Here is a 26,905-nt window from a genome sequence, read left to right as displayed (position 1 = left end):
ATAGCATATATTCAGTATTCACTAAATGTCATTTTGATGTCAATAATCAACAAAATAACAATTTGTGAGTTGTTGCTATGTTTATTGTGCACCATATAGTCTCTGGAAACGGAGCTCAGGTAATATTTTTATTCCCTTATTATATTCAAAAACATAATTTGTGAATTCTCAGTGGCATTAACAAGATTAAGCGTCCCAGTAACACACCCTTAACCCTCTTTGATTAGTGGCGCACTCTCAATATCACCAGAATAATCATCAGCACCAGCAAAGCACTCAGCACTGCAGCCACAAAACACTTCTGCCTGCGTTTTACAAGGACTAAAGATATTATAATCAACAGCATTATGTATATTGACATCATCCCAGCACTGCTTGCTAGCCAGTGTGTTATAATGACTGTAAAATATGATTTTATTTGCCTTTGATTCAGTTTACAATTTAAATCTCCTCTTGGTATTTTGGTGCTCTGCAGCTTGTAGACCACACTGCACCATGGGTCTTTTGTCAGGACATCAGTGATTTTGAAGACCTCATAGGGAGGAATAAGCTCCTGTCCCATTTGTTTTGTAGCAGAGTAATATGTTATATCGGCACCAAAGCACGAGTGGATCTCAAAACAAGACACGTTGCCATTAAAATCAAATGACTGCTTGCTTGAAGCTGCCCAGGTGAAAGCACCAAAACGCATGTTTCTGTTGATGACGTTGCGGTTAAACTCCTTCCACGTCCTGTGATAGGTGGTTCTGCATGGTGCCTGATTGTGCCGCAGAACTTGAATGGCGTCGGTCAGGTGGAAGTAAAGATAGTGGAACTTAAATCCCTGCGTGCTGTACTTGTGTTTGCCTGTTTTCACTGCTTTGTTGAACTCTTGTTGGATTTTTTTCATTTTTGTGTACATGTACATAACTATCGCATGTTCTTCTTTCAGGTGCTCATGCACAGGTGGCTTTGCATGTCTTTCAGCTAAAGCCCAGGCAAAACTGAAGTATGTGTTGTGGTGCCACTCGAACACGCCAAACAAGTCAATCACAGAGGCTGCTTCAGTTCGGCATCCATCATACATGTCATCAATGGAGTCTGTGGCCATATCCAGAGGTAAACTACCAGTCTTAGTGTTCTGCAGTGACATAAGAAGCAGCTACAGTGAGCAAAATCAACAAATACAGAAGGTTGATAATATTCAGTAAATTGACTTGGAAAATCTTTAATTGTGATGACTGACTAAATCATTTTTCTGCTCTTCTTGACACAAATAACAAGTTAACTGTACATGTTTCTGTTGCATGTAGTAGACAGAACTTTCAGGAAGGCTGAATGCAACGGCAGGGAAACAGAGGCGTGGACCCAAAATGCAGACCTTAACAAGGCTAGATCAGTTTGCAGGTTCATTTTAATGATAACAGTCACTTACAGAAAGGTCCAAACACACCACACCACCAAGCAGGTAGGGTAATTAGTCACAGGTTAAACAAATAAGCAATCAAGGCAAACAGGAAACAAAGCCACCCAACACCAATGATTACAAAATAAAATAGCTACTGACAATACATAAGGATGTAAGTAACTAAATACAACAGAGAACAAGGGAGCAATGATCAACAAACAAAACCTAAACAAGAACACAGAGGCAATGGGTAAAACAGAAATGGGTATTTAACAAAATAACAAACAACAAACAAAACCACCACACTCAAATCCAAGGTTGTGAAGAATTGTCATCTCACCTCAGCAGGTTTCATAGGCCACCAGAGTAGTAGAAATGGGTCATGATACAATAAGAGCGCCACTGCCAAAAACAAACAAAGGGCTGTCCAGTTTTTCAGTAACTTCAGCTCACACACTGGTCGTTTGCCAAACTTCATATCTGATTGAAAAGAAAAATACATCTTATGACTAAAAATGACTCTTAAAACTCTTTCAACATCATCAATGTGCATCAGACTTTGCATTGCCAGCCTAGTGGCTGAAATGTAAGAATTAAACAATAAACCAGTAGTCACACAATATTTCCATGTGGTCGGATCTATCAATAAACATCTGCATGTCCTCCACCAACACTATGAAATTTGATGTTTTCGGCTTACCTTTCACCTGCCAAGTGCTTTCATCAGCAGCATGATAATCCTTTGAAGAAAAAATGAAATGTGGAGAGTGTGGATGCAGTGTTGTTTCACACAGCACAGAGATTCTTCACTACCTTTTACCAAAAGCATCAGCATATGTAGCCTGTCTGACATGTGATGTTTAAACAGTGTTTGATGAGAAACCACTTAACAAAAGAAACAGTTTTTCTAACCTCATTGTGTTTTTCTTTTCTGAGTTAGCAGCATATTCTCATGCTATGTGTGTGCATCTATCCATCAAGTGTAAATTGAACCTTTTCTCAACTCTGGCTTTTCATTTCCGTGTTTGCATTGGGGGTGTTCTACATGTTTTACATCAACACTAGTAAATCTGGTTTGGTAGCTTGCTCAGGTAAAACAAACAAAGGTAAGTCATCGGGTTGCAAAACACAGAGGGCGCGGACTAAAGCAAACATTTTTCACTCTGAAAAAAGGTTGTATAATTACAGCTCATCTTCTCAGATCAAATACAAAACTTACCACAGCCGCAGTGTTTACAGGGAGAGTCATGAGTCCCATTCCCTTTAAGTCGATTAAACTGTAAAAAGGCTGAAGAAAATAATTTAAGCTAACTCTCGTACAATACATGAAATGTGCTACCGCGACCGTGCTCAGTTCCAGTAGTTAAGAGGCATTGCAGGTTTTTCTTCATCTCTGATAGTTAACGAGTCACACCTCAGCCATTACCTCAAACGCCTCACTAACAGGAGCTCTGCAATCTGACCAGTCTCTGACATTACACCAAAATTTTCCATAGACGTAGGCTACATGTGGAATAGACAATGTGTGTGTGAATGACACCTGTGTAACGTGTTAATATTAATATGAGCCACCCCTTATAACTGTGTGTGTGTGTGTGTGTGTGTGCCATCTCTCACTTGTAGCATCCGCCCTTTCCTGCCTCACATAACAGATAAATTATTGCCCTCATGTAGGAAGCTGGGAAGACATTGTTGAAGAGACCCTTATAATTTAACACTCTATAGTTGACAACAGAATCAATCTACAGGAGTTAAGATAATCTATAAGAAGTTGCTCTCATAACAAATGGCTGTGGGCTGTGCAATAGAGGTTCCAACTTAATACGGTTTATTTAGTGTAAGTTTCCATCTACTGGAAAAATACTGAACAACATGTTTCTCCTCATTCCAGCTTTCCATTCAGGATCTGACTGATGACCAGGATGACGACTGCAGATCCAAACCTTCAGTTTTGACTGAAAAAGCCATAATGCAGAAATGGGATACCCATACAAACTTCAGTCAAGCCTGGAGCAATGCAGAGCAAAAAGCTAGAGAGCCTGCAAACAAGTACATGGAGAAACATCATTCGATTGCCATTTACATGTACACAAATAATATGCTGCAACCCATCAGGCATCAACTTATCAAGACTGTGGAAAGAACTGGAAAACAACTTAAGGAGACATTTGATTCCAGCTCCCTTTATTTTTTCCAAATGAAGCCATTCAGATTCTGAAGCAGAGTCAGGTGACATGTCTTGTACAAATTACAGCGACACTTTTAAATCTGAACAGCTCCAACAAACTGATTCGGTTCAGCGCCTTCATATTAGGTTCTGATGCTTCATGTTTTGAAGTATACACATGTTTCAGTGCTGACATAACACATTACTCAGCCCTGAAACAAAACAGCCAGGTGCTAATTCCTCCCTTATGAGGTTTTCAAGGTGACTAACATTGAGACAGATAAGCAGAGGTGTAAAGTCGTTTTCCGACTGAAGAGCAACCTGAACTGCATTTATGATGGAGAGAGCAATACATTGCATCCAATTTCTACATTACCAGTAAATGTAATTTAGCTAATTTTTACCATCACTTGTGTGATTATTGTATCTGTTTTGTTACCGTTTGTCACTGTGAAGCTGTTAGAAAACCATCAGAAAATATGGGATTATTTTCCTATCTTTATTCAAGAGCATGGTCTTTCAGTTTGACAGTATGATTTGTTGATTTCACTTTCAGATTTTGCAATGCTTTCCCTCAAAACCCATCCTGCCTTTGCACTCAAACAGCCCGCGCTCGCGCTTAAATGTGCTGTTCTGCTTCTGCTCACACTGTTGCTTGCACAGACTTCCTGCACTTCAGCTTCAGCCCTTCTCTTCGCCCTCAGGCTGCTTCTATGCGCTCGTGAAACATTTGTTATTTTGTCATACTTGTGGCATGAGAATCAATTCTTAATCCCCAAATGAACAGACTCACATTCTTGGACGCAACATCTATGCATGTAAAGGCGATGATGGGAGCAATGGCTTTGTCCAAGTAAATGACACTGAGATAGTTAGCCAGCATTCATAATACCAGGACCCCGAAACTGAGGCATATAAAGGGAATTCAGCCACGATTAATTTTATTGTTTACACCTGTGCCTTTCCCACTGTACACACATGAAGAAAATGAATGCCTCCAAAAACAAAACAATAACAAAAATGACCTCCAACTTCCTATTGTAGTATCCAATATTTGTGCATTTGACTCATAACAGTTCAAAATAGCACTGTAGCAGTAGGACAGAGGGTCAGTGACCTTCTACGGGGAGAGCAGTGATTGGTGGTTATGTAGTGAACTGAACCCTTCTATAGAATTTGACCTCTAACCCCTTGTTTTGTTACTTCAAAATAGTATTGTACCCTTCTATGTGTTTGACCTTTTATTTTGCAGACTCAAACCCTTCTATGGTACCTAACAGATACCTAAACACATCCTATATAAGCTATGTTTGATGTACAGAGAGACAGAGTGGCCATCCGGCTGGGTCACTCTCCAAGCTGCTGCAGAGCTTGTAATTGATGCTGAACTCCTTGATTTAATAAACTTTTATGATCAAGAACAGTGTCAAGCGGGTTTCCTCTCAACACATCATCACAGCAGTATTGTTCAGACACCACTCTATACACACAAGCCATCGTACATACAGACAAACCGTGTTTGCAGGACAGTGCTCATCACAAAAGTGTTGAGGTGATGGCTGCACAAGTGAGCATGCCATGCCATTCAAATGAAGCTGCCTATCAACCCAGTTGGACCAGCCACTGTTAAGCACAAGCAGATACAGTACATGTAGATTGAATATCTGCTTTTTGCTTGGCTGACAGTAGGATTTGGAGGCAGCTTAAAGGCACATTAGGTCAGGGCTACAGAATGGTGTCAGACCTGTAAAACAGCTCAGTAGATTTATGAAGGCACAGCCTTCAGATCATCATCAGAACATCATTTAACATGAATACTGGGCTTCTTCAAGGAATATTCACCCAACTTTTGGCACATTTTACTGTGCATTGATAACAGAGGAATGTTACTTTACAAGATAGTCTTTGTCACAGTCATGCACACACACATTCTTCTCCAAAATTTCACAATCACTTGTTGATGTATTAGGACAGAGTTGAAAAATTCACCACTTTGAAATGTCAACAACCTCACTGAGGGAGTGAAGACGTGAAAGTATGTCAGCGACTTCAGCTCCCAGTCTATAAACAGAGGAATGTTAATCTTCTCGACCATGTTGTTTTAGTTTGCGCACAATCACTCACACATTAATATGTCAAACAAAGCCAAGACACAAAGACATACTTTTACGCAGTGTTTTGGAGGTTCACACTGTGGCACCACGCAAACAAAAGATTACCTGCAATTTGTTGAAGAAATATTTTGAGCCAGGTTCAGGTGAGAAGAAGTAGTTTCGGAGACTGTTGTGACCTGGCACAAAGGCCACAACAAAAGGGAGATGCACCATGGTAAACATTTAACAAAATATGTTTATTTAAACCAAGGTTAAGCAAACTTAAAAGGGTATTTCAAACTAATATAACCAAAGTATGAGGTATGTAATCTGTTTCAGTAGTGTCTGGGCAGAATGTTGGTTGCATGAGTGTGTATGTGTGCAGGTGTTGTAGTATACAAAAACAAGGTAAATACCACAAAGTAAGAGTCCAAAAACCAAAGAAAGCCAAACTAAAGGAGAAACCGGGGAGCCGGCTGCAGAATGAGAGAACAAGTTACAAATAGCCTACACTCAAGACACAGGGCCCAGGAGCTTTCAGTTAACATAACCAGCTCTTGAGCAACAAGGGGGAGAGAGAGAGACCACACCCACTCATGACCCCACAAGGCATCACAGAGACTGATGAACAAAAAGCATGGTGTATTGAGCCGAGGAAATACAGTGCCAGCATACAACATGTGAACACGTCAAATGCCAACACCAAATCTGAAGAATAACATGTTTTGGTCCCTTTTTTGTTTCTGTCTTCCCCCTAGTTCCTGTAAGTTTCCCTAGTAGGTCATCTTAAACTGGCCTTAACCTAGAACAACAAATCTATCAGATGTTCAGACTCCAATGTTACGTCATATTTGAATCTCTTTCAATCCATGAGTTGTACTCTAATCTGTGGAGCCAGTAAATTCTTGAAAACATTCTTGGAAAGCCTTAACTTTGTCAGATTCACCGAGAACACCGATATCTATAGCCTGATGCCTGAGCTACTGTCTTTAACTAAGGGTCAGCTAATGACTCCAAACTGGACTTTCCCTGATACATAATTAAGACCCCTAAGAATATTCTTTAACAGTTAATCCACCAGAGGCACTACTGTGCAGCTATTGATGTGCAGGGGTTTTTCAGGGTTTTTCCTCTGATTTGAGATTAGTTTTGCTCAGATGAAAATAGGACTGACATTTCAATACCATCATGAGACAGAAAGAAGAAAAGAAACTGTTACTGATACAAGTTGTTGATGAACAGCTAAGCGCATTTAGTGTACACTGTATGCAGTCCTGTCGTTGCAGTGATCTTCCCAGGTGTGTTACCATTGTGCCAGCACAGAGACATATAGTAAACCAAACCTGTGCTTAACAGCCATATCTGGCAACCTGTGCTAAGTGCTGTGGACAGCAGATCAAGAAATAGTCACAGCATGTTGACTTCCCTTCAAACACAGAGTACAGAGTATCTAAACAAGATACAACTATCTCAGGAAACACATAGGTGTACACACAATGTAATCTGAGTGTGAACATGGAATGCTGACATAGTAAGAGTGAAGCAGTGCCAACATCTGAATAAGGCTGGACTGTTGAAAAGCAGAATAAACACAGGTAAGAGTGTGTAAAATGTATTTAGATCTTCTGTATATTGTTAACTAAATTAGTATTACAGTTACACCTATTTAGTAGCATTTGTAATTCATTTGATTATATCACATTGCTATTGCCATAACAAGCTTTTTAAAGTAATATAGCATTTTATCTATAGAAAATAAGAGGTTACAGTCTCTCATATTAGATCTAACATTCCGAAAGTAGCGCTTATTTTCTTGGGGATTGTGTTGGAACTTTAGAAGTAGAGATTCTCATATTTGACTAAACAATATTCACTGGGTCTATGCCAACCCTGAAATTTCACAAGCAAGTGCACATGCATTTAAAAATCCTATAATAAAAGTATGTTCTCGCCAATGTCAATTTTAATGTCATTTAATGCTTACTAATGCTCTAATGCACTAAATCTATTTGTTTAATGTTATTACTGATTTTCTCTTTCTTCCTCAGGTGTTTTCACTTACCACAGGTTGCCTCATTACACCTGGTTCACCTCCAGATACCTCTCTGTGCTTGACCACAGTGTTTACTGTTTATGGCGACCCACTGTGGAATTACTGCACACAGTGGATGGGAAATAGACTACTAAAATTCCCCAGCCTCTGGACAACTGGTGAAGGAAAGAGTGGAAAACACTCTAACACAGAGGAGTTAGGACAGTTGAGAAAAGTTTAGAGACAGTCATCATCCAGATTTCTTCTTCCAACTTCATCATCCTTCATCATGGCTGCCAGGCAGAGAGCCATGTTCCTCGTGGTGGTGGCCTTCTTTCTGCCAGGCCTCATTCACAGCTTCAAACCACTCTTCTCATTTGATGGGAATTCCACAACTCACCGTGACATCACACAAAGGGCGGTCCTCAGAAAGGCAGCTGAAGTCTGCCGAGACATTGCTGCTTCCGAGGGACGGGACTTCAGCCTGACTGTGAGCCACACTGAAACAGTGAAACTGGGATAACTGTGATGCATTAAAATATCCAGATTCAATATTATATGTTTTGAATTCATTTCTGTTGTGTGACATTTTTCCACATTATGATTTTTGCGGTATATTACTACAATGTTTCCCCAGAAGTTGGGGCAATCAAACATGCAGTCTTACTGAAGAAAGTTAGGGTCAACTCTTTGGACAGGCTGAAATAAAAAAGAAATAAATTGATTTGTTCTTTTTATTCTTTCTTTCTTATTGGGTTCTGGCTCCCGCATTGCAGTATGTGTCCAGACCTCTAACATAGTTTTTCCTCAGAAAAGACATGGAGATGGAAATATGACTCTATTAATGACGGATACAACAACAGTGTTTTAAACAGAGTTTTTCAAACATGTAGTCAGTAATTTGTCATGTCTTTGTCTCTAGGTTGATGACAGCCTGTCAGTCGACCAAGTGCAAAGAGCCTGTTCCTCTACAAGTACCCCGACTTCTCTCCGCCCAAATGTCATGTTCCGATCTTCCATTGCCAGTATGTGCTTCAACAATGCACAAGTCGATGTGATTTTTGCGCTGAGTGAGAAGCACCATTTTGATGATGAGACATTCCAGGGAGGACGGGATCTCATCACAGCAGGTACTCCTCATACATTGCTTTCCTACACAACAAAAACAATACTTCAAATTAGCACCCACGTTAAGGTACTATTATATAAAAAGCAATCTTTTGTTTACATTTGGTGTCACACTGTTCTATAGTATAGTATACCAGATGACACAGCAATGCCCTTATCAGTTCTATAACTTTGTAAGTCATATCTTTTAGGAACAGAAAATTCAGCTCAGTAGAGGTGAATAAAAAAATCTATATAAATACCAATATTTACCAAATAAACAGTAAGAACTGCACAAGGCAATTTAGCCAGCTGGTTGTACCAAATGTCAAAAAGAAAAATTGTTCTTACTGGTTTGAACTTTGAGGCTTCAACACATAGGATTCACCTAGATTAAATTAGATCTAATCATTAGATTAAAGTCAGGATAATTTACTGCAAATCAAGAAGACAAGAACAATTTATTATTAGCTGCATGCTGTGATTCAGGTTTTGTGAATGAACATATTTTGACATCTTGCACTGTACACCTAACACTCTCTTGTCTCTGTTCTACTGTCAAGGTGTGTCTGCTGTGAAGGCCAGTGTGAAGCTGAACAACTTTGTCACAGCAAGGTGGACTCTTGGACGAGTCTGCCACACCCTACAGGTGAGATTGATGATTATTGTTACAGATTTTTGTGGGGATGGCGGAGTCCTTCTGGAGGTGAGATGCATGATCAAAACAACAAGTAATGATTTTGTGGTAAATGTGGTTTCACAATCTGTATATTAAGGACTTCTACAGCCACAGTAACTGGGTGGAGCTGGGGAAAACCACTCCTTACAGCACTCTGATTAGACCAGACCAACCTCTTGAGAACCTGGCAGGTAGGATCCTGCTGTATATGGCTACAGAGTGTGGTTTCAACAGCTTCAGCAAATGTCCACCCTGCCATGGCTCAAAAAGCTTTACAGAAACCCACACACAAAACCACACATGAAAATGGGTACATTTTTATTCAAAACCTTTAGCATATTTAATTCAACACACATGCCTGTAGGTTAGTACCCTCACCGTTTTTTTAACTAAGCTACATCTAACTGTTGACAGCCCATTCACCATGATGGCTCTGCCCATTCAAGGAAATTTCTATATTTTAACCGATTAAAATCACCAACGATTTACACAATTTATTCAGCGACAGAAATCATTAAATAATACTTATTCACATCAGTTAACATAATCTAGTATGAATACAATTATCAACAGTAATAGAGATATTGTGTGAGGTTTGTGGTTGAATTTGCTGCAGGCCCAAGTACTCCAACCTGTAGAAATTGTGCAGGAAAGAATTGTGCTAACAACCTTCTGCCCGACCTGCTGCAGCAGGGGCTTCTCACTTCAGGCTACTTCAACATATTCTCCTCAGCAAAGCCTGCAGGTAACTTTAAAGAATCATCTACATTTTTGTTGTATTAAAATATTAGTATTTTTTAAACATATGTAGGTAACATAATCGATAACTCTGCTCTGAGGTAAATGCAGCCACGGTGGATCATTCGACCGGACAAGCATACAGAACCCAGTGGGGGGCATAAACAAGGACGAGGTTGGATCCAGTCATGGGTCACTTCACCACAAAGCAGCTGATTTGGCTGTGACTGCCACTATGGAACTACTGGAGGACATCAGAGTAGCTGTCGGAGACAAGAGTTTCCTGCGGTATGGGCCACCTTCAGCTAAGCTGTTTTGTGACCCTTCTACAAATGGAATAAAAACATGGCCACTACAGGATGGATGTAGTGTAGATGGAGCTGTAACACTAGATAATAGCAAAGGTTAAGCGCATGTCTCCATGCCTCATGCTTCATTATGAAACAAATTTGCTGATAGCAAACAGCAGTTATAAATATTCTAGATGTCTGAAAAGCTCAGCTTTAACCAGTACGACTGGACTTTTTCTGTCTTTCATAATACAAAAAAGCATGCTTATTGGGCTCCCTCTCCAGACTAAAACTAAATACTTCTATGCTAGGCATGATCATTTGAAATATTTTCTCATAATGTATAATACAATGTTGATTGGGAGTGCAGTTAAGCAATGTCTAATGTTGCTAAAGTTCTCCACAACCCCTGTATTTCGATGATTTAGTAATCTTAATCATCAAGGTCACATGGTAATCACAGATCACTGACAGATGAATTGCCCACGATTAACCTGATAATTGTGTTTTGTCTCTCTCTTGTTCCCGCAGATTGATGGGCCTCTCCCAGTCCTCTGTGCTGTGTTTTGTCATTGACACCAGAGGCAGTATGAGCAATGACATAGCCGAGGCTAAGAGAGTTTCTTTCCACATCATTGACAGTAAGAAGGGAACCCAGCAGGAGCCCTCCGCCTACGTACTGGTACCTTTCAATGAACCAGGTACAGACCTATTTATAGTTCATGAGCAAAGACTGTTGTTGATTATTAGAATTTACTGGCTGCCTCTGACAGCTTCCAAATAAAGTTTGCCTATTTCTACATTAAGAAAAAGTAAGCAAAAGTACTTTAAAACTGCACATTTAGATACCATTGTAAACTCTGTGTTCTTTTCTCCCAGCTGTCAAAGTAAAATGTATGAGTGACGGTAGGTGGTGGTAACAGTTATGTATTATATATCCAGGTTTTGGACCTTTGATTACAACAACAAATGCAGACGTCTTCAAAGATGGTATCAACAAGCTGTCTGCACGTGGAGGAGAAGACCTCCTAGAGTCGTGCTTGTCTGGACTGCAGGTGTTGACAAAAGTGTTTTCATTTAATTTAGACACCAAAGGTAAAGCAACAAAAGGATATAATCAGGACATGAGACAATTCTACTTAAAGTCACTAACTTTGCTTGCTAATATCATATATATTAGGGATAAAATGGAATTCTAAACCAGCCATACTTACTACTGAATAAATCAAAATGTAAATCACTTTTCATTTAAATCAAAGTTTAAACCTGACAAACTTTGATTTGAATGAAAAGTGATTTACATTTTGATTTCATTTCAGGTCATTTTTAAAATAACTATAATAAAAATAACAATAATAATAATAATACATTGTATTTGTTTTTCATGGTACTCTTAGACACTTCACAGGAGTCAAATACAGAACTACAGAGGTTAAAAAGATCATAGAAACACTCCATACACACACACACACATACTGTATATATATATAAATTCTAGACCATTTTTGATAAATAATCTTTCTTGTCCCATATACAAATGACAGCTTGCACTGACTGCTGCTCCATGCTCATCTGAGATCTTTGTCTTCACTGACGCTCCAGCTAAAGATGCTCATCTGAAAAGCACCATCACTGCCCTTATAGAGAGCACCAAGTGTGTGGTAAGAATAAGGTTTTTATTTTATTATCAATACATTCCATACAGATTTAATAAAGTTGTATTTAAACAACATGTATCCAGTTCTAATATGACCTTTACATGTATTATTTTCTTTTTCTTTCTTATACTTTTAGGTAACTTTCATATTGACAGACATCCTGGCCAGTCGGTGGCCATGGGGCCGCAGAGGTCCACGTACCATGAGCCAATCAGATGCCCAGTTGTACCATGACCTAGCTCGAGTCTCTGGTGGTCAGGCCATAGAGGTCACCAAGTCAGACCTCTCTTTGGCTACAAGTGTCATAGAGGATTCATCTGCCAGTGCTGTGGTAAGATGTCAAACAAGAAAATAATACCTGACTGAAGACGGTACTGTACAGTTTAAATGTGCAGGTTATGTTCATTCTTCTTTCAGGTGACAGTTTTTCAGGTAGTGAGGAATCCTGGAAGGCCTGATACTTTTACATTTACTGTTGATGGCTCTTTAAGGAACATGACTGCCTACATCACAGGAGCCTCATCTCTCACCTTCAATCTCACCAGCTCCACAGGTATGGTTACTGCTTTTTACTCTCAAGTTAAGACTAGTTTTGATTGATTAAATATATTTAGCAATATATTTAACTTTGTTTGTGCTTGTAGAGAACAGTGCTGTTTTAATATGTTTCTCTTTTTTTACAGGTGTGTCTCAGAGTTCTAGTCAGTCCAGCGGTCCTCTGGCATCTTTTAATACAGCAGGAAACCTACGTCGTTTGAGCATCAACATTGAGAATCAAACAGGATTGTGGGAAATCAGTGTTTATTCCAATAACGCCTACTCTGTTAAGGTCACCGGTAAGTAATATTATATAGATTGTATTATAAGATTTTATTTTGTGGGTCTTTGGCAGTTGTATTTGCCTTTGTAACTGGTAGCCCTACCAGTCTGGTTTGTGTTTGTTTGTTTGTTTGTGTGTATACATCAGGTCAAAGTTCAGTGAATTTTATTTATAACCTTGTGGAAGCTCATAAAAGAAACCACACAGACTTCAGTCTAAAGGAGGGACGTCCTCTTTCAGGTTAGACCATTTTTGTTATTATTCTTGCCTTCATATTTTCAGTTTGTCCATCTCTAGTGTGGCATATATTGTAAGACTGAAGCTTTTCTCCTTATGGTCCTCAACATCTTCTTTTCAAGAATCATAATCTGCTTCCTTTGAAAATCCACTCTTACAGTCACCAGAATGGTTATGATTGCAGTCCATCAACCCTAAGCTACTCCGTCTACTCCAGAGCTTTAGTTGTGTACATTATGTCAAAGGACCTGTCACAGTGAAACTCATCTAGTTGTCTTTTCTCTCTTGCCACATCTTTGAGGTGGAAATGCCAGCCTCTTGGTCTCTGTGACAGGAAGTGACACAGTAAAGGTCACAGAGGTCGCTCTGTTTGACAGCTCCGGGGCAACAGAGGTCATTGGATCATTGCAGGCATGTCACATGTTACTCTTAGGACCTCTCACATCTTTAATACTAGAATTAAATTAGAATTAGATTATGATTTTCATATTGTGTTATATTGATTTGGAACCACCGACTGTCTGGAACGTAGGAAATCAAAACTTTGGTAAGCTTTGAATGGTGTCAGTGATACAAATATATACAGTTCATATACATATGAGTTGAATTTAATGGGCACACAGAACCTTAAGTCTAGTTATTTAATCTATCATTGATTTCAAGAAAAAGCATGAAAGTCTACATAATTTGTGGCATAGACCAGGCAAGTGTTTTGATGAAAGATACACGTTTTGTTGGTCCAAATTACAGAGAAAGAGAGAAATGGGACTTGTCCCCACTCCCTGACCTGACACACTGACTTTTAAAATACTGTATACAAAGCGAGATTGCAGGAAGATAATAATACAAAATGGCACTAGTACTCAATAGTAATCAAACTCTTGCTAATCTGATCATTTCGTGTTACTGGCATACCATTGTGACAACATTTGCCCTTCTCTTTCTGTCCTCCACAGTCAGTGGGAAGTGGTAACTTCCTGGTCACATTCACTGGAGTCCCAGCAGGTGACTTTGTGGTTCGGCTGAGAGGGGAGGACAGCAGCTCCACCTCCAGGTCAAAACGGAGCAGCTTCCAGAGACAGGCCTCGACACACATCAAGACCTCCAGCATCTCTGTTACTGTGAGCTCAATCATCCTCAGGTTTTCTGTCTCAGTAATATTGCTTCAGTGTTTATAAAGGTAATGATATTAACAGGTTTTCATGGCTGCTGGCCTAGCTGTTGTTAAGTGTCATCCAATAAAATTATCAGTTGTATTCTCCTCATACTTAAATTAATAGTAGCAATATTATTATAGTTAAGCAAAGACTAAAAGCAAGAGTCTATTTGTGTCTCTGTGAGGCTGTGTTTAGGCACAGTGGTAACTGCTAACATCAGCATGCTAAACATGGTCACAATAATAATAATAACCAGAGTGGTGCTCAAGGAAAAGTCAGGGGATAGCCACTAGGCTTTATCCTGTGGAGACCATGAATGTCTTTACAAAACTGAATGGCAATTCAATAGTTTCTGAGGTATTTTATATTAGATATATTTGGACCAAAGTGATGGACTTACCGACATTGCCATCTCTAGATATATACATAGAATATATAATATCACATTTACAATACAAAAAGGTTGATCACTTTTGTCTTCTCCTTTCTTCTTCCCCCTTCCAAGACTTCAGCCATTGGCAATTATATGTAATAATGAGATAGTTTTATACTATTGTTGGTTGACTGGAAATATAAAGACAAATTTACATTATCCTAACCTTCTCAAACTTGTTTTAGTCTGCCACAGTGTCTCTGTGCTCACTATACTAAGACCCAACAAAGGAAAATAATTATGTTTTTTGTATTTAAGACCCTTTCCTCTGTACTTCTTTCCACTCAACAATACTATTAAACAAGCGGACACCCACTAACATAAAATGACATACAATACAAAAAAGATGTAAAACTACAATATTTTCACATCACTTTTCAGGCCCAAGCCAGCCACACCAACATAGAACCAGGCTCCACCATCTCCATCCCTTTCACAGTCGCCACAACCACCAATGGAGTTGTTAACGACTCTGCAACTAGGACATTTGCAGTGCGAGCCAACAGTGACCGCGGCTATACTTTAACTTCACCCAGCATGGTCATCATAGCAGCGGGCAGTGGTGGCAATGGCAGTGTGACCTTAACAGCACCAGTCAGCGCTGTATCAGGAACAGACGTGACCCTTACCATTGAGGCAGAAAATGCAGCTGCCACTGACAGCAACTACACTGTCCTCAGGTTTTCTGTGGCTGCCAAGGTAAGAGAAACACTCCTGTACTGTAGTTGGATGTGGAATAAAAGGAAGCAGGTGAAAATGAATGGTGGTTAGGTGAAAATCAAGAGCCAGAGAAGCCAGTAGTACTGTATGTGCAACATTTTTCGCTATCAAATCAGTTATAATGAATTATGATCAAATATAATAATAATAATAAAAAACTTAAATAATAATAAAACTTAAATTAATAGCCCGGGTTTTCATTTACATAAATCTGAACTCACCCTGCCTTTTTCTGGGACAGGTATCTGTATGGGACAGGCCTTTAATTTCTTTACCATATTGGTAAATCTGAATGAATAATACTTTGGTGTTCTGTAAAATTAACTGAATGATTGAACTGTGGAAAATCTAACCTATCTACCAATGTGTAGTGTGTCCAAACTGACAAAAAGTTTAAACATTTATATAAGTATGTATGATCTAAGCAGCTTAGAACTAGCTCAAGCATATAACCCGGTGGGCATAAGAGGTTTTATACATCCAAAGAACTTTTTAGAAAATCCAGACCAGGCCTCAAATTAAGAACAGTTGTGTTTATTTGTCAAAATGTGTAGCCAGGCCAGGCCAGTAAAAGGGACCAACATCTAACTGGGACTAGGCTTTTAGTTAAAGTTTTACGGTACATAATAAATTCTGACTGCTCACAAATAAGACGAAAGGAGATATGCTCGGTAGCCATTTCCCATTGGTGTGTTTTATTATGGCGTGTTCTTTTTTGCCCGTTTACTTTCTTTGATGGTAGCCTTTTAGTGGTGCTTTTTGGTTAAGTATGCTAATGTGTAAAAGTTTGTCATAACAAATACTGGTGTTACATTGCCATTCGTAACTGATCAAATGAATTGCCCAGTTTTGTGTACTTTTTCTTTGTGTGATGCCCCATTCCTGTCTTATTTTTTCATTTTTTTCCCCTTTGTCTCCAGGTGACAGATGTTACCCGTCCAGTGTGCCAGGTAGTCAGTATATCAACTTGCTGTCTGTCCTCTTCATCGCTCTGTGCTTCCTCCCAGTGGGCATTCATCGCTAATCTCACTGATGGCATCAATGGAACTGGCATTGAGAGCATCACCATCCATCAAGGGAACGGTACCCTGAATAGCTCAACGGCAGGAGGACATGGTGAGAACATTACAGTGGCTACTTACAGCGCCTCCTGCAGTTCACAGAATGTAGTGCTGGCAGCTGTGGACAGAGTAGGTAATGTGGGGACCTGTGTGGTACAAGCCAGAGTGTCTGCCACAGCTTCACCTGTGACTGCAGTTAGCATGACTTCCACTGGAGGTCACACTTTGAGCATATCGCACTGTCTCTGGATCAGTGTTGTGGTTTCTCTCCTTTGAATGGAAAAATCATCATGTGTATCTCTTAATGTCTAATCAAATGTAGATGGGCCTGGGGGGGGGGAGGAATCAATCATCTCTCTTACAAATCAATAGTAAAAATGTAAAAAGTAACAAGTGTACCTAGTTGTTGACAGGTTGTCTTGTCTACTAAAAATTAAAGAGTGATTTCTTTCAACATCCACCTACAAAAAGTAGTTAGAAAGCAACAGAGCTGTAGTTATTTCATGTTAGAACAAGTGGGCCAAGTCATAGTCTGCTCAATCATTTTGAACTTGTACTAGTATTTCCATTTTATGCAACTTTATACTTCCACTACATTTAAGAGAAAAATATTGTACTTTTTACTCCACTACAGTTAAGCAGTTACTTTGCAGATTCAGATTTTACATACAGAGCACACGATCAGCTTATAAAATATGATGCCTTGTTAAATATCAAGCTACCAAACAACATGTAAGTACATGTTGCTGCTAATCATTTTCAACATCTACTAAAGTAAAATTTTGAATGCAGGACTTTTACTTGGAATTGGAAAGGATCTTACTTCTTCATACTTCTTCCTTTATTGTAGGTATGACTTTACACTTCAGTTATCCACAGAAATAAGAATAAACACACCTGAAAACAAAAATAGGTCCAGAAATGCATCACTAGTGATTGTTAAATAGTGTTAGTGTTTAGGGTGGATTTTTCCTTTAAATGGTTTAAATGGACCAGATGCATGGCGAATGCACATCATCACCAGCTGGTGGTAATTTGCAAGCTGCACAGTATGGTTTTCATGGGCAAAACATACCTGAGGGGTTATGTGGAGCATGCACTGTGAACAGAATGAATAATAACACTGCTGTAATAGCTAGTAAAGTTTATTTGTCTACTTCAGAAAAAGTTAAACAATAATTACAACAAAGAACCAAATTAACCTCAAAGGGCAGTAAAAATATGACAAATACAATAATAGTTAAAGTGGAAGAACTAAGAGTGACTTCCAGCAGCCGAACACGAATGGCACTTCTGGGGCCTGTTTCACAAAGCAGGATTAATGTAGAACGGTGGATAAGTCAGAACCACACCTGATCTCCAACACAAAGTGAAGTACACTGAGCTGCTCATGGCTTTACTCAGTTCTGCAGCTAACTCAGTGATCCTGGTTGGTGAGACAGGTACCAATTATCAAGAGACAGCACAACAGCCTGATCAAATGCAAACTGCATCAGGAGGAGGGCAAGTAGGTGAAAAGCTTGGTCCTTTTAACCAAAGAAATAACGATAAACTACTACTTGATTTTGCTTTCAAACAATACAGCAACCACAAAATCAAAGTACAGCCGGTTTACTACAAAAAAAGAAAGAAACAGAAAAAGCAAATCACCTCTCAATTAACATGGCAAGAAAGCGTCAAAGCAGCCACTCGACTAAAAAGAAAAGCTTTTTTTTGTTTCACAACTTGTAAAAATATTTGTGCCCCGCAGGGTCACCAAAAGCAACTGGAGAATCAAAAGTGCACCACTACAATGAGGAATCTTGATACTCGATTGAGAAGAGTTAACTTAACTGAATTCAGTATCCTCAAGAGATAACAATGACCTCATAGATACAGACACATTACTCCTAGCAACAAACCTTTAATTCATGTCTGTTTAGCACAAATGCTAAAGAATATCCTCTGTATTTGAAATCTTTGAGAACATTCATGTCACATCAGTAATGCAACTTGGAGCAGATTCAATGTAAGAAACCTACTATATTAGTCATCAACAACAGTATTTACAATACCTAATAGTTTACTCTTTTAAACAGAGCAGAGTTTAATGTTACACAATTGGATATTTTGCATTACTTTTAATAACCCATGGTAGATCAAATATAACCCTGGATCTCTGTGTTCCTGACAAGAGAGATGGTCAATCCCAGAGTTGTATGTATGTATAATCTATACATAATAGATCAATACGGAGGGCCAATAACTGGTATATAACATTTTTATCCTCCAAAAGGCAAAGACAAAAGCTACAGTTACAGATAAATAGCTACAGTTGTTTTTTTGTTTTTTTTAACAAAAGCAAGTGAGAAACTGTACATAATATTAACAGTACTTTATGGCAAGACCACTGAGGACTCTCTCCTCGACATCACTATGCTGTATTATAGGACTTTGGTCCAGCAAACTTACCAAGACTGTAATGTAACACATTTCTTCATTGTCAGATAAGATGTAAAAGACTGGAAAGTGCAAAATGCATTTGCGCTGTAAAGTTAGAAGTAATTGGTATGAATGGGGGAACAAAAATTTAATAATTTTCAAAAATATAATAACAAGTTAGCCCTGTTACTTGAGAGTCTGATGACGTCATTTGATATGATTGATTTGATCCGATTATGTTTTAGTTCTGCTACTGTATTAAGGGCTGGAGCCCATTTTTATTATTGGTTAAATGCAACATTTGACATAGAAAACAAGCAAAGAAATGTGATGACATTTTGTTTCTATAGAAGAAATATAAGAGATTCTGGTTTACACACACATAGGAGATGATATAATTGTTGCATGCAGAGGCACTGAGTTGAAAGATCGAAGGCCTATATTCTCTGGGCATGCTTATGTTTCACTCAAAATCTGCTTTTTCTATTATACAAAATTAGTATAGAGCTTCCAAAGTTGGCATTAATTTTTCTTTCACCAAATATACTCTGCCAAACCATTCATTTACAGTATATACATATATACTTACATAATATGTATATATGTTGTGAACATTCCATGCAGCATATAAAACCCTCTTTGAATATCATTGTGTGGAAAAAGGGGGTTTAAATAGTAACTTGCTGTAATTATGTGTTTGTTTCTCCTTCAGGGTTTTAGTTGGTAACCAGCAGTACAAGCCCACCACAAATAATGGGTCACTGCAAACTATGTTCCCATTTCAAAATAATTTTTCAAGCCCACCAAAGCACTGGCTCAGTATTACAACCAGCACTGATAAAGCACTGTCAGCATTTCTGCAAATGCAATGCAGCTAACAAAGCACATACTCAAGTCAGCTTGATACACGTGCCCCTCTCCTCAAATCAAGTTTTGAGTTTCTATTACCTCCACTGTGCACAAAGGTCAGTCAATGTGTAAAAACTCCTCAAAATGGCCTTGTTCCTACATATGACATTAAAGTGATTTACTGATTTGATAAAATTGGATCATGTTTACGTCACATGAGATTTCCAGCATTAGTTTCAGGCAACATTTTACTCTTTTGTTGTACTGAATTCTCAGTCAACTTGAGTAAGATATGTGCAGTAATAAACTTTAACAGATTACATTTTTAGAATCATTAAACTGTCATGCTTAAACCGCAAGTGCAGATATAACAACAGCTTAATCTACAACGTTACCACTAATATGCAAATGCTCTAAAGCTGATGAAACACTGGGCAACTTTTTGAGCTATGTTGCTGAGCAATCTTGCTGGTGGCAAGTCTGACTATGTTTTGAGTGGAGAACAGCAGGGCGGGGTGGCGGACGGGGGAGGGGGAGGGGTGTTATTACAGTAGTAAACTGTACTCATTACCACTGACGGCAACATTGCCCAGCACCATTTCTCTAAAAGCTGCTCCGTGTATCATCAACTTAAGGTTTCTGATGTGTAAACATTCCAAGGGATAAGTAGACTGGTATAGTACATACAATAGTTGTGTACTGTTTGGCAATAAGCAGGGAGAGAAAGGTTTAGTATTATCCCTGCCTTTGGAGTATGAGCCAGGTAGAGTCCGGGAGACCTGAGGTGTAAACTCTATGATTGTACTGATCTTGCATCTTTTGTATAATTGGAGTTTGGGATGGAAAGGATGGGTGTAATCTGGTCCGCAGGCCAGTTTGGATGGCTCAGGAAACTGTTGCTAACCAGTTCGGTTATGAGGGTACTGGGATGTCTTTTTGTGTGTTACACTAACATATTAGATCTACTGTGCTACTCTAGTTTGTGTCATTGATTTCACTTCTAATTTAATACATAGTCATTTTACAGACTGAAAAAAGGACAGTATTCGTCAATTATCCATTTGCGCACATTGTCAAAACTAATAAACACCACTGACTCTGTGGTGCTAAGGCAACTACTGTACTTCATTAGTTCAAAAGCTTGAAAGCAATCAGCTCCTCTGATTGAAGAAAACATAACTAAGGAAATAATTTATTCGTATAACGTAACCGCCGCTCAACAACAAATTATTATGGATGCTCTGATGTTTTGATTAGACATCAAGGGTGGTTGTTATAATAGATGTGACATGTGGCTGGCTATGCTCACAGGAAGAGGAAGTCAGTCACATAAGGGTGGCTGAGCCTACAGCTGCCGTGATGGTATTAGTGACAGTGATGAAGTCTTCTGGAGTGATTGTTGTGTGTCCAGGATAATGGCAAATCATTGGATATGGCTAGAAAACTTGAAACTTCTGGGCACTGGTGTTTGGAGGTTAGGCTAGTCTCATTGGGCTACTAAGATAGTGGGGTTGAGGGAATAAGTAAAGCAAGCGGTGGAGGAAGACATCCCAAGGTTTCTCTACTGCTCATCCATCTCAGCAAGATCAGAGTTGGGGGAGGGCGGTGTGGATGATTGGAGGTGGTTTGAAACGGGTAGTGGACTCAGGGTAGAGCCCTGGGGGACACCACTGGGGACAGGGTCAGGAAGGGTCAAGGTTTCCGGAGCTGATTTTTTGCGGGGTCGGTCCTTGGGGACAGAGAGGGACTCAGGCGCATCAGTGCACATGGGGGTGGTGGGGGCGCTGGCAGGGCCGGTGAGGGCACAGGAGGACAGGGGCATATTGCTGATGGATATCGACGGAGGGAAAATCCCGATCTTCTGGTTGGTGGCCTCCTGGATGGTGCGCTCAAACTCTCTCACCTCATCCATTGTCATGTCTGGGTTAGGAAAAGATCAATTGAGAAAAATGAGTTGAATAATTGGGAAAGTACTTTTTAAAACTGTAATGTTCCTTAACGTCATATCATTGTTAAAGGCACAGGCATACCCCAAAAAGCACACAAAGTCAATACGAGGCTGAAAAAAAAAAAAAAGATTCAAAAACCAGAAACAAGTAATGTTATACCGTTCATTATGTTTCTAGATACCTTTTCAGACCTTCAGGGAATTTTGGCAGACTTTAATTATTATAGTCTTTACATTATTCAACAGTTCATGTATTTGACACAATCAGTGGATGTATGTGGACAGGTTTAGGTAAACTGTAACAACTTAATTTACAGTCACCAATGGTTCAAATAGGAGACAGAGGAGGAGAAACGGAGTAAAGAAACAATGAAAAAGACACATACACTTGCTTTGTCATGGATCTCTATGTCATCCAGTGAAGATGGGTTTGTTGTGGAAAGCTCTTGCTGCTCATGGCAAACTTTAATGTTGGTTTGCACATGCATTTGTCTCTCGTAATCCCGCACATCATCCAAAGTCATATCTGGAAGAAGGGGGGAGGGGTGGAACGAGGTTTGAAATGTTGATAACTCCTCTATAATGGCACTCCAGTTGACGAACAGGTGGGAAAGGAGAGGGTTGGGCAGCAAAGGCGCATTCCATGGGTGAGTATAGCAATTTTAACCAATGATTACAGCTTCAAAGCTTTAGAGGTCAAAGTGCTAGCTTCCTATGACCCAGAGAGTTTACAGGAGACAGCTAGACAGATCCGAGCCACACCAGGAAGAAGGGAGGAAAGGAAGTATGAGGTCAAGGACATTTCAAGAACATTTCAAGAACAAGGAAAAGCATGAACAATCCACACCCTAAGAAGAGGCTGGATCATGGAAGCACAAGAAAGCAACACGTCAGGGGTTCACTTATTCTCTGGGGAAAATCATTCCACATGTGAAAAGATTTAGAGAGTATTTGAAGCATCCAGGTTGAGGGAGTTGTGATATAAAGGCTAGTGGTTTTAGAGGGGAGAGGAGAGTAATATGTTTCATGACAGAGATAATGGGCTTGTTATCTATACACCCTTCAGCTATGGAAAAGTGCAACAGCTGAGAGTGAGTAAATGTGTTGCAGCCACTTATGGCTGCAAACAGGCCTGCCTCTTGTGCAACCAGACTCTCAGAGAAACAGGGCGAGCCAGCTTTCATGTTTCAGTAAGTGCATCATTCTTCACCGATGTAAATTTCTAATTATTCCTTCATGTAACTGCAGCCAATTTGTTGGCAAGGTTTATACCCATACACACAGGTTTGGTAAGCATAAATAGGCATTTTTTCTTGCTACTACTATATTAGATATTAATATGAAAAACAGTGCCAAATAGAGTTGAAATTAGTGTCACAGTTTTACAAATCTTACACTAGTTCTGTATCTAATCTTGACTTGAAATAAATTTTACATATATATATGAATTTCTCTAACATGAAACATGAAAGTGTTAGACATATTTTTGTCGTGCAGGTTTCATTTGAAACAAACACTGACCGTGCCTGGACACAACAGTACACTGTTTGTCATTAGTGGGTTAGGGGTGATACCAAGAGGAAGATCCATGCTGTAGGAGAATTAGCACGACTGACAGTGACAGGGTTAGATGCAGGTGGAGTGATTTTTCATGCATGCTGACTGGTTAATAAAAACTAATCACACAGTAGGAATTTATATAATCAGAGTAGATATGAAAACACATAACATTGTAAGAACAAGAACAATCAGCTGTCGTAACATAACACTTAAAGAAGGCTTGTAACTTTTAGTACCTTCAAACACACGGGGAATTTAAAAAAATTACAAACAACTTATCTATGGATTTATCTTTCATCTATGAATTAATACAATTAAGATTTACACATGTTCCAAACTTAATTATATGAAAAGGGAATGCTATTGTATAGTCAGTGCATTCACTTTAACTTGTGAGTAGAGATTTGAAAGGGAGTGTATAGACAGCGGGAGTGTAAAAAAGGGCTGATAGACCTACCAATCCACTCATCCACCCAGGCAAATGCCTGTCTATGTCCTAGCAGCAGCACATCCCGAACCACCTGTAACACAACACAGTGCTCAATGATGAAATAGTTAGTCAGGCAATGTATTTTTGACTTTTTATCATTCAATGTTATGGTGTTTAAAAGCAAAATATTCAAGACTTAGTCTCCATGACTGTACTCCTACAGCCTAAGGCACCTAACCCTCTAGTCTAGTAGGATTTTAAATTAGAATTCAAGCTCAGTGGCAAAAATACTTTATCCAGCTACCTCAGTGCAACATAGAGAGGCACATTGCCTAACTACATAGAATTAAATGTGACATGATGTGAACAAACCACTCATTTTCATGTTTATATTTTAACAATGACCAAATTGTTTGTGGGACTGGACCAAAATAAATTAACTTGGCCATGCAAAGAAGGATGGATGTAAAGAGTTAATACTGCAACTTAAAGCCAACAATCAACTATGACTAAAATAAAAGATCTAACATTCATCCCACGGATGACCCCTCACCTTGTGTACGAACTGCTCCACGCGCGTCTGCAGACCCCACACCTCAAACTTGACTGTGACCAGTTTGTAAGAGCACATGATAGGGTCCTGGGTGTCCCTCCAGCCCTCCTGAAGAATCCCCCGTGACGTCTTCTCGGACTTGAAATATCGCAAGTCCTGCAATAACAGGGGAGATGCACGAATTCTGGTATTAAATACTATTCACATTAACCCCTCTGGTCCTCAGAGGATCTCTATCCCTGCTCATTAGAGCTGAGGCAATCTGTTATCAAACAGCTCTGAAGACAATTACCAGCTCTCACACTTCATGGACTCTGCAGTATGAAAGGCTTTCAGACGAATGCTGTGTGTGTTGGGAGAGGCATACAAAACAGCAAGTGCAGCTGTTAGACAAGTGGGAATAAGGTCCCCACAGTTTATATTAGAGTGTTTGGGCTTAATTAGCAAATTGAACAGATTAATAATAATTTTCTTATTTTCATTGTGAAGAACCTTATAGAGATAGAATTTTTCACTGAGAAAATATTGGATTTTAAACATTTTTGACTCAAAGAAAAAATGTGAGTAAGATCAAAACATGACTGAAACTGAAGTCATTCAGTTTTTAACTAAAACACATTGTTTAACGCCTGCATTTCCACCCTCAACATTATACTTACACCCTTCCAGTGGTGTTAGCACCCAATAGCCCTGAGCATTTACACACACACACACACACACACACACGCGCGCGCTCACCTCAGACTCTTTATAGTAGCGCTCAGGAATCTCATCGTAGGCGATGTCAATGAAACACACCTCCCTCTCCTGCTCCTTCAGCTCGGTGTCAAAGATCTGAAAACAGAATAGATCAGTTTGCCAACGCTCACTGCAGCCTCTGCCTGCCAATCACAGTCCTCACAAACAAAAATACACCTCAGAAATGTTTCTTTTCCAGCTTACATCACCAGCTATGTGGCTGGCAAACCTGCTCAAAAGGTTGGAAATTATTCATTCTGTTACGAACCATTAGGTGGTGCTCTATGCCCATGGCCTTGTTACTGTGCCAAATGACACACTGTAATGTGTAATATCAATGTGACAGACAATCAGCTACAAAAAGTGAGTACAACCTTTTATTCCCTTCTTAGCTTTTCTCTTCATTAGTTCTTGCTGTTGATTATATGGAAAGTCCTACTTCATTAAATCAAATATAAATGTATTTCTAGTACCTTTACATTAATGCATATATGTATTTATAAATGCGTTATCCCAACTGAGCTTAAACTTGTTCTCTTCGGAGATACATACACCCCCTCCTCCCCCTTTCTCCCTCCCGTTCTTGCTCTCTTTCCCTTCATTTCTCCTCCTCCTCTCCAAGGGTGCATTCTGTCATCTACACTGTGGATGAGCACTGCTGGCACAATAAGGGTGATATGTCAGCATGTATGAGTGCAGCCAAGCAACAGGAATGGAGACTGGGATGTGGAGGAGAGGGAGAGAGGCAGAGGTGGATGAAAGAAGACATGGAGGAGGTAAACAACAAAAATGAGATGGGGTGGTGGAGGGGATGGCAAGAGGAAGTACTAAGAAAAGAGGGATGGTCATAGGAAGGGAGAGGAAAATAGGGTAGAGGAACAGAGGGGGAAATGATGGACATGTATGCAGAGACTGGCAAGGACTCCTTGGTAGTCTGTTTATTGAAGCATTTTCAAACTAAGCAAAATTGTTTTTTCCAATGGTTATGTAGGCACACGAATGTGATGCCATACTGTATCAAGACAGAAGGAGATGAGAGAGAAACATAAAGAAAGTGGTTGGCAGAGTGAGATGGTGAAAAATAAGAGATAAGGAGAAAAAAGAGAAGGAAAAAAAGAAGAGAAGAGAAGAAAGACAATATGACTGAATGATAACAGCGTTCCCCAGTGCTAATCAGCAACATGTCACCTTGTTTTGACCGGTACATGTAGCACCTCTTAAGGACATTAAGAGCAAATTTGAAAATGCCAGATTGACAAGACCTCGAAAAAGACACTCCTACATTTACCTTTACACTAACTATAGCTCGGTTCCCACTGTTCCCAATATGAAAAATCTCATAGCATCACTGCTTAAGTATCAGTTTGAGCAATCCCAAAGTCTATAAACCCTGAGCTGCATCCAATTTAATGCAATATGCTAATATTATGCACTTTCCCGGTGTATATGCCAGCATTTCATTTTGTCAGTTTTCCAGTGTGAATACACTACAAAGTCTACTAGGCGTCAACATGGAGAGACAGTATGGTAATTTCATTACAAAGTATTACATTTGTCTGAGCATTTCTTGTATGAAGTGTGCAATATAAATAAAGTTTATTACTTGCCCTAAAATGCTCTGCAGCTAGGGCCTCTGGAGGCTGATAGTAATCACTGACTAAACAATACATTGGATTGGACTGCAGACCAATCTAATTTGTGGCACGAAAAAGAGAATAATTTCAACAAATGGCTCTTTTGGAGGTCATGTTCTAAAGCGGCCTTGTGGAAAATCCAAGATAATGTTTTCTTTGCAGGCAATTCCAAAGATGGTCATAGTGGATCCCT

The 26,905-nt window shown here is 39.4% G+C and overlaps 3 protein-coding genes across 5 annotated transcripts in view; 1 reads left to right on the top strand and 2 right to left on the bottom strand.

Moving 5' to 3' along the window:
- Positions 1 to 70: 70 nt before the first annotated feature.
- Positions 71 to 3,238, bottom strand: LOC119899353 (ecto-ADP-ribosyltransferase 4-like). The gene is made up of 4 exons (XM_038713886.1): positions 2,607 to 3,238; positions 2,088 to 2,127; positions 1,728 to 1,867; positions 71 to 1,120 (listed from the first exon to the last, which is right to left on the bottom strand). Exons 1-4 carry the CDS (start codon positions 2,712 to 2,714, stop codon positions 224 to 226), a joined length of 1,185 nt encoding a protein of 394 aa, XP_038569814.1. The 5' UTR covers positions 2,715 to 3,238; the 3' UTR covers positions 71 to 223.
- A 4,091-nt stretch (positions 3,239 to 7,329) lies between these two features.
- On the top strand, positions 7,330 to 17,647 carry vwa10.2 (von Willebrand factor A domain containing 10, tandem duplicate 2). The gene is made up of 17 exons (XM_038713885.1): positions 7,330 to 8,169; positions 8,602 to 8,809; positions 9,350 to 9,435; positions 9,563 to 9,656; positions 10,082 to 10,210; positions 10,305 to 10,491; positions 11,025 to 11,194; positions 11,436 to 11,548; positions 12,038 to 12,154; positions 12,288 to 12,482; positions 12,569 to 12,704; positions 12,835 to 12,987; positions 13,119 to 13,211; positions 13,510 to 13,619; positions 14,165 to 14,329; positions 15,180 to 15,497; positions 16,439 to 17,647. The coding sequence occupies exons 1-17, from the start codon at positions 7,969 to 7,971 to the stop codon at positions 16,853 to 16,855; spliced, it is 2,892 nt and encodes a 963-aa protein (XP_038569813.1). The 5' UTR covers positions 7,330 to 7,968; the 3' UTR covers positions 16,856 to 17,647.
- A 61-nt stretch (positions 17,648 to 17,708) lies between these two features.
- LOC119899351 (cytoplasmic phosphatidylinositol transfer protein 1-like) overlaps positions 17,709 to 26,905 on the bottom strand; it is an 81,383-nt gene continuing 72,186 nt past the window's right edge. For 2 of the 3 annotated variants that reach the window (XM_038713883.1, XM_038713882.1), the window contains 4 exons: positions 25,079 to 25,174; positions 24,341 to 24,496; positions 23,815 to 23,878; positions 17,709 to 21,769 (listed from right to left, as the gene is read on the bottom strand). In XM_038713883.1, coding sequence (XP_038569811.1) covers positions 21,411 to 21,769; positions 23,815 to 23,878; positions 24,341 to 24,496; positions 25,079 to 25,174 — 675 coding nt within the window. In that variant the 3' untranslated portion in view covers positions 17,709 to 21,410. Of the gene's footprint in view, positions 21,770 to 22,183; positions 22,324 to 23,814; positions 23,879 to 24,340; positions 24,497 to 25,078; positions 25,175 to 26,905 lie in introns of all 3 variants that reach the window. The other variant, XM_038713884.1, reaches the window with a different exon arrangement.

Source organism: Micropterus salmoides, unplaced genomic scaffold (genome assembly GCF_014851395.1).
Source record: "Micropterus salmoides isolate LMB-PRFRI ecotype aquatic unplaced genomic scaffold, ASM1485139v1 Ms_hic_scaffold_12, whole genome shotgun sequence".
NCBI classification, from domain to species: domain Eukaryota; kingdom Metazoa; phylum Chordata; class Actinopteri; order Centrarchiformes; family Centrarchidae; genus Micropterus; species Micropterus salmoides.
Note: the sequence above shows the minus strand (reverse complement) of the source record. Positions and strands in the feature narration are given on the sequence as shown.

Coding starts and splice junctions, on each gene's coding strand:
- vwa10.2 (XM_038713885.1), top strand. CDS start 7,969: ATGGCTGCCAGGCAGAGAGCCATGTTCCTCGTGGTGGTGGCCTTCTTT. Junction 10,492..11,024: donor GGAGACAAGAGTTTCCTGCG/GTATGGGCCACC, acceptor TTGTTCCCGCAG/ATTGATGGGCCTCTCCCAGT. Junction 12,705..12,834: donor CAATCTCACCAGCTCCACAG/GTATGGTTACTG, acceptor CTTTTTTTACAG/GTGTGTCTCAGAGTTCTAGT.
- LOC119899353 (XM_038713886.1), bottom strand. CDS start 2,714: ATGTATTGTACGAGAGTTAGCTTAAATTATTTTCTTCAGCCTTTTTAC. Junction 1,868..2,087: donor AAGCACTTGGCAGGTGAAAG/GTAAGCCGAAAA, acceptor CTTTTCAATCAG/ATATGAAGTTTGGCAAACGA. Junction 1,121..1,727: donor GGCCTATGAAACCTGCTGAG/GTGAGATGACAA, acceptor ATGTCACTGCAG/AACACTAAGACTGGTAGTTT.